Genomic DNA, 8,208 nt, shown 5'->3' on the forward strand with positions numbered 1-8,208 from the left:
TGACTTTCTTGATTTGATGGTAATGATTTACAGTACTATGTGAGCTTCTGCTGATCCCTCTCCACACACACACACACACACACACACACACACATTTAATTGCATCCCCATCTCTAACTCAATTCTCTAATGAACATCACAAGCCAGTATCACATGTAAGCGCAGGAATCTGAGAATTAAAGAGAGATGTGCACTGTTTACTTTGCTCTTTCTTCTTGTTCTTCTCCTCTGTTTGTCTCTCCTCCAAACATAGAGGGGTGGGTTGCTCAACTTTGCAGGGACTTTCCATCATGTTTGAACTACTTGGTACATGAACTAGAAGTTAATTGACTTCTGCTGCTCTGGAGCTGAACCTGAGAGCACAGCATCACCAGTGGGACTCCACAATACCAACACAGGGACAGTATCCATTACAGCCTCTCAAAGCTAGTGTATTCATTTCACTTCCCACCTCCTAAAATTAAAATGAAATTATCACTGATGTGAAAATCCCCACTCCATATTCGTCCAAAGATTCATTTGAGGGTTTGTTTTGTCATCTGACCCAATTTCACATTTCACTCATGCTTTGCGAAACACTCAGTTTCTGCAGAAACATGGAAATGCATGACACTGCCGAAATGTTTCATAGGAAGCAACAAAACTCACTGTCCTAGGAAGTCTTGACACTGGTGTGTAAACACTGACATGCGCAACATTCAGTTACAGTAGAGCGCCATATACAGTAATTTGACTGCCTGTAATTTCTCGATTATATGAGGTAATGCCATGCTTCTGCTGCGCGTAGAAACAATTAAGTGCTCTGCGGTTTCCCTCAGTCAGAATAAATAGCATCTGGGCAATCCGGACGGAAAGTATTTAGGGGCAGTTTACGAGGACACTGTGGTGGAGCCACCACCTTTTATTAATGGGCGCGCAGGCAATGTGAGTGACACACCTAATGGATGCTTTTAGTCGCTTCGTCGTCAATTATGCAGACTGGAAGATCTAAGCTGCTGCAGCGTGTGCGCAAAAGACGCGCTGGAGACCTCGGCGCGGTAGAAAAGGCGCCCGTCACTCATTGTTTCATCTCAGCACAAATGCACAATTTCTTTTAAGTAAGCTACTCACCAACAACTGCCGCTGTTGTCAAAGTGAAATGACTTATCCCGAGCATCCCGGCGCACTATAGATGTCCTGTAGCTTCACCTAGCCTATCCCACGAACTTTCTGCCCTTTCACGCTCTGTGTTCAGAGAAACAGGAGATCCCCAGAGAAGTGAAATCGCTAGATGACTAACAAGAGTCCACGAGGCATTTCCTGTGCTGCAGCATCCACAGTTTAACTGTCTGAAGTCCCGTTTCAAATTGACTCCACCACTCGGGATGAGCCCTGTTCCATTGCGTGTCAGAGCGGGACAGACAGAAACAGGGAGGAGAATGAAGAAGAGGAGGAGGAGGAGGAAGGCGGATGGGAGCGACGTAAGGAGTTCACTCATGCACTGGACCTTACAAGCTAGGTCTGCGGGGCTTGGTCTGCCAGTCCATGGGAAAATCTTACCAGTCAAGTGAGTGGAGACCGGAACGCAAGCTGTCTGAGAATAAACTATATTAAACCAGAATACATACAGAATTCAGTCTGTGACAGCTTGAACTGTTCTTAATGATTGTAAACTTAGATCTCTTAGGGACTGTTCGTTATTTATTTAAGGGACCACCGGAGGAGTTTTGGGACCTTTAGCCAAAAAAGACATGACCCAGTAAAAAAATGTCTATGATCCTCCAAAACGACTTGGAAAAAAGGCATGACCCTCCCCCAACAATTTATCAATACGTTCTGTACTGGTTTGTGTTGGGCAAATATATACAGATTCCATTTTTTTTTTTTTTTACTAAAGCAGTATATGAAATCTGATGTATTACCTACCACCATTTAGTTGTTTTGTGTTATTTAAGATATTTATAAAATATCTGATCATGCCAGAATTATTCCACTCATTTTTTAAACAATGCAATTATCCGTTTCAGCCACCGGGGGGCAGCTCCCCCTACCCCATATGTCTATGCTCTGCCCCACAGCAAACTCATGGGTCAGACCCATCTGGTAGCGAAGGAGGGCAGAGACTGAGAGAGCTCCATGGAGCTACATGGAAAAATATGCACCAAACAAGCCACTTTGAAATTTTGCTGTTTCATGAATACAAAAGTTGGGTGACCCCCTCTGGACTGAAAAATGTTGGATGACCCTCCCCTCAGCAAAGAATAAAAAGACACGATCCTTCCCTATTTTCCTCCGGTGGTCCATTCCATAAATACCAAACGGTCCCTTATAACAGATTTTCATGTCACATTATTACATACATGTATCAAATGTTAAAGGTTCTTCACAAATTAGGCCACTTTATAAGGGATTCATTGTGTGAAAATGATTTTCATGTGGATGAAAAGTTTAGTTTTTTCCCCCTCTAATCATATGTAATCATAACAATGTAAAGCTAATAACAGTAACTCAAGTGAAAACCTGTGAATGCCACTGAACAAACTAAAAGAACCGTAGAGAAGATTTTCAACATTGCTGATTTTGCTCTCCGATAGCATTAATAAAAATGCTGGTATGCCCCTTTGACACTCCACCCACCATACAATTTCCCAGGGGTCCACTCTCATTAACCAGCTGTGGTTTTGTGTTGAAAGTTAGGGCCACTGTATTACAAAGAAGTCTGAAGCCTTACCATCTGTGTTAGTAGCACCTGAAAGATGTTTTTCATCCGTCAGTTGATGTACAGTCACGCACAACAAGACACATTCTATGTGTTATACTTCTACAAGACTTTTACAATAAAAGTCCAAATGTAAAAAAAAAAAATGTTTCCATCAAGGTAAAATAATCAGTTCATGTCTCAATATTTAATGTTTTAAATATACTATATAACAGCATTATCTGATCTGACTTTTTCTAATGCCTGTGATTGTTCTGGATCTTGCAGCTGTTGTTGTAAGAAGTCAGAACAACATACAGTAGTTTTCAGAGCTACTGTTAACATGGGGACAATTAACCACAGTTACAACACACTCATACATTCTGAAATGTTGTTGTTAATTCAATCATTGGCATCTTTATGTGGAACCAAAGCAAAATGTGAGTGATTTGTTCAGCTGCTTGTCTTTAGCCAGTAGCTCAGTTCTTGTACTGGAATGAAGGTGCCATTCAGGCCCATTAATTCAGCCCCTGATGATGTCTATCGTTACAAAAAGTGCAGGCTTACAAATAGTCCGAAAAGTGGTGCCAATTCCAGGACTCACAGCTGGAGAGAGGTCTCCCCAAAATCCCAGTAAGATTATCACAGGATTATTATAGGAAGGGTGGTGGATGAAATTCGTTCAGAGGGGATCAGATCTCCCTGATTACATCCAACTACAAGTGCAATGTTATACTATAAAGTTACAGTATCTTACTTACTCAAGGCTAGGTATTTTCACAGTCCTTTCCATCATCCTGTAATAGAGCTGTAAAATTGTCTGAAGCTTAGCGATATTTCACTAGTTTGGTGTTATTATATAAAATTGTTCACAAGTAGAACATACACATCCTCTGATGACAGGTTTACTGGGGAGAAAAATTGTGGTATCAAACTCCTAGTAGTAATTACAAGTATACCACACCATGACACCCTAACGACCACCAGTATTGACATCGCAAATGCTTACTGACAACTTAGCAACTGGATATCAATAGCCCACCATTTCAGAAGAACTTGACTGTCAGTTGTAAACAAGAAACGGACGGAAAGCAGTCTCCCGTGTTAAAGTGCGTGTTTTGTTCACCCATCCATCCTCCTCGACCTCCTCACACAGCCTTTGTCGCTTTATATTTTATTTCCTCCTACAGAAAGGTTTGTCATTTAAACGTCATCGTATGTTGCTGCAACAACAGTTTCTGTCGCTCTTCTTGGGAGGACAGTTTCATAAAATGTGAATAAAAAAAAATCATTGTTAAAGCAAAAATCAGTATGAAGATTTTACTTTTTCAGCCACAATCTTATCACCTAACATCCACTGGTGTAAACATCTGCTGTAACACCCTAGTGATCACTTAGCAACCACCATAAACTACAATTACAGAGATTGCCTTGAGCACACTCACTCCTAATGTCTCGTACTATTGTTTGCTCTTTGTTCTCCTCTTTTCAGTTTACTTATCAGCCTTATTTTATATTTTGTTGCTCTTTACTTTGCAATGTTCTTTCATATTGGTTAAATGCAACATCAGACAAGCATTACTAGATTGTATGCCTAAGTCACTGCACCACACCCCCAAACACACACACGCACGCACACACACACCTGCAACCTGCATACATGTGTCACTGCTTCAACCACTGAGTAGCGGTAGCACCGTTATCCTTCTCCATTTCTGTGTGTAAATATTATGAATGTCATATACACAAAGAACTACAAAGACGAAGATGATTTTGTCAACTAGGATGTAGAATGAGTTATTTATTATACATACAGTATATCCTGTTGTAGCCTTCCTCATTATATAACTATGCACACTTTAAATGTACATAAAGACACGCATCTGTATCAGACAGGATCTCAGGAACTCCCTGTGAATGAGACAGTTTACAGGAGTCCTTCCTGTCTTCAGCCCTGCAGATATCGGACTGAGACGCAGGAAGACACTGATTAGTTTCCATGCAGTTCCTCACTACAACATACCCTTCCCCACCCATCTCTCCCCTTCCTCATCCTCTTACTCACCCTGGCCCACTCACATGCTTTTTTCTTCTTCTTGTAACAATGTATAGAGTGTGTACTCCATGTTTTCATTTTTGACCTCTTAACAGTTTCCTCCCCTTCCTCTATCCCCTGCCTTTCATCTTGACATACTATATTCCTCTATTAGCCATGGAAGTCTATTCTAATGTGTTTTTCTTCTCTCTATCCCTTTAACTATCTGTATACATACAGACAGGAAGAGAGCATTAGGAGCGTGCAAGATACAAGGCTCTCAGGGTCTCTAATAAATCAAAGGCATCTTCATTTAATTTTTCAAATACTTTCTTTGAACAGATTGAACAAAACATTAATATTATCCAATCATTATAGCTTAAGAGCTGCTTTTTGTGGTGTAAGGCACTATGGTAATGAAGACAAACTGTGTATCCCAGGCCCAGTAAATCCCTTTAAGTGAAGGAAATTAGCTTGGTTCATACAGTCGGACAGACAATATTTATTTTCAGACTGAGTCAATCATTGGGTCATGCGAAAGCCAAGCGGTAGACCCTCAACGGTAGGCCCAATAACAACCCCACCCCCCTCCAATGACAGCTATTTACAGTGAGCATCTAAGGAATCTGTAATGTACACAATAGGATGGTGCTTGTGTGTAAATGTAGATGACAGCTCAAAGTAAACATACCATAGATGGTATTCTCTGTAATTGCATTAAATTCTCATTCGATACCTGGACATTTGAGATTATATTTATTGGCACAAATGAACCCTTAAAAGGGCACTTCAACGATACTTCCATGAACTCAGGAGACTCACAAGACACAGATTAAAGCTGCACATAGCATGGTGATGTCTGTGCTGTGTTTACAGCTTTTCCAGCTGCCCCCAAATGGCCAGAAAATCTATTAATCCCATATTTCCTAAAATTCTACATTTTCAATCGTTTTGTTAGACCCTTCCTGCCTGCTAAAACTCATATTTGTTATACTTCACAAGATAAGGCCAGTTTGTTACACAGGTTTTCTGTTATGAATGTGTACTTTTCAAGCTCAAGCTGAGATAACCCTGATAACCACCTCAGGCGTTGTTTTCACATACTTGACAAAGCTCCTTCAGAGCCACAGAACATGTACAACTGTTTTCACAGGCTTCATGTGACAAGTAAACTGACTTTTGTGAGGAAAATCGGTGGAATTCCCTCTTAAAAGAACCTTCTTACACCTATAAGAGCCAAACTAATGTTGTTTGGTGACAGTTCATCTTCCTGGACATGTTTTTTACTAATAGGACCTGATTTTTGATCTACTGAGTAGCTGGTATTACTAAAACAATTAAATGTGTGGACAATCACGATAGCCATAGAAATGTAAAGCTACTCAGATGACATTTCTTTTATATCAACAGTCGACAAGTGTACTCATGAAAGGACAAAGAGTAGCTCATTGCTTTATAAGGAGATGCTGGCTCTATACTGTTTTAGAGTATGACAAAGTCTGGCCTTTGCTTCTGTTTTTAATCTACAACTAACAGTGAAGGCAATGAATGTGTAAGATAAGACTACTTTGTCATGGTTGTGCTGCATGACTGTGGAGCCCCGTTGGCGTTAGCAGTACAGGTGGTTGCTTGCGAGCGTGACTTTGCAATACTACTGGGGAGGAACTTTATGGAAAAGAGGACTGTCAGCTCAGTGTGAAAGAAAGCAGATCCATCCTCACTGATTCCTCTTTGATGAGAACAGCATTTGACTATGTTTTGAACTTTAATATTAACCAGACCAAGCAGAGCGGATAGAAATATGCCGAGCCCCCTATGGTTCTAACTCTTTCTTGTTCACTGGGTTCATGATCCTTTCTTTTATTTGTTCTTTTACTGTAGACTAATGATGTGACAATAACAAATGTTTAGACAGCTGTCAACAAACAGGACATGCCTCATAATAAACAGATGGAAACCATTGTCATATGTGCATCTGTGCTTTATTCCCTGGGTATTAGACATAGCATTGTCTCAGACCATTAGGGCTCATGGTACACTATCCTTCCACAGCCACAACGATTTGGCCTTTTCGTAGATTTGGAATTGATAGAAATGTGTTTAGATTCTTTTTTTTACTCTTTTTTTCCATTAGACTGCTCAATGATGTCAGGGTAATTAGAAGAGGGCATGTATTGCAAAAAAGTTTAAGCTGGTCGATCCCTTTCTTCTTAATTCCCAATTCAGAATTTGATGATTGATGCCTCCATGGGAGCATGTGAGTAGAAATTAGCACACTATCTTCAAAGTCACATTTCCATCCCCCCTGGGCAGGCAAAAACATCAATCTGACACATGTGGACAGCAATTAGAGGTCCCCTCAGTCGTCTCCTTTCTGGGGCTCTTTCTCCCTTCTCTGTGTTGCTGACAGGACCTGGAGCGTTTCACTCTACAGAGGGCCAGCACAGGATCTCGACATTTGACTCTGTCAACACTGAAGCAGAGTGTGGGTTACAGCCTGGCCACTGGCTCTCTGTCTCCCACAGACATGCTGGGCACCTCTGCCCTCCATAACAACAGTGGTGAATCCTTATTCCCTAACTTTTTTTATATGCATCCATGACATGTAATAAATGCATATGTACTCGAGCAGAGGACTGGAGATGTACGGCTGTTTATTTAAAACATTTTTAATCATGCTATAGCAGCATGGCTTGAGGGATGACAGGTGACAATGTTGGTTGGTTGATTTACCACTTTGGTCCAAACCGAAATATCTCAACAACAGTTTAATTGATTACCATTAATGAAAACCAAGGCAATGTATCCTACTGATCCCCTTATTTATTCTCGAACATCACCATGACGTTGACATTTGTTCTTAGAGAAAAGACTCAAAATCTATTGGATGGATTGACATGAAATTGGTGCAGACATTCATTGTGCCCATAGAATTAAGTCTTATTACTTTGGTGACCCCCTCCCCCTTGCTTTTGCTCTAGCACGTGAGCATGTTAGCATGCTGACGTTAGCATTTAGTTCAAAGATAAATTGTGCCTAAGTAGAGCCACACAGAGCCGCTAGCATAACTGTAGACTCTTGTTTTTTCCTCTATCCTCTGACAACTAAGCAGAATTGTTGTGGAACTAAAGTCAAAAGTTGGAAGCCATCATGTTTCTGGGTTTTGCTATGTATTAGTATGACTGCCTAACAATGACAGGAATGTGATTTCAGTCAAAGTTTGTCCCCAAATCCTGGTGTCAGTAACAGGAAGTTTGGTGGGGCTTGTCTCAGCGGAATGGATTGTTTAAAGAATGATGAGTGCCAAAAAATGTACTGCAGTCACTATCTGCAGGCAGTTCCACTAATTTTCTTTTTTAAAAGTTACAGCCTATAACCTATTGATACTGTGAGAATCTGCAATAATGAATGAACTGCTATAATGACTTTTCTCTTTTGTCCCTGTGAACAGACATGCGCACACATATTTGAATGGGGCATGTACACATGTGCACAC

General features: G+C 40.7%; 1 protein-coding gene across 1 annotated transcript in view; it reads right to left on the bottom strand.

Moving 5' to 3' along the window:
- itga1 (integrin, alpha 1) overlaps positions 1-1,432 on the bottom strand; it is a 49,330-nt gene extending 47,898 nt beyond the window's left edge. The window contains exon 1 of the mRNA XM_078270957.1: positions 1,111-1,432. Within this exon, the coding sequence (XP_078127083.1) occupies positions 1,111-1,156 (46 nt within the window). The 5' untranslated portion in view covers positions 1,157-1,432. The remainder of the gene's footprint in view (positions 1-1,110) is intronic.
- Positions 1,433-8,208: the final 6,776 nt, after the last annotated feature.

Source organism: Sander vitreus, chromosome 16 (genome assembly GCF_031162955.1).
Source record: "Sander vitreus isolate 19-12246 chromosome 16, sanVit1, whole genome shotgun sequence".
NCBI classification, from domain to species: Eukaryota; Metazoa; Chordata; class Actinopteri; order Perciformes; family Percidae; genus Sander; species Sander vitreus.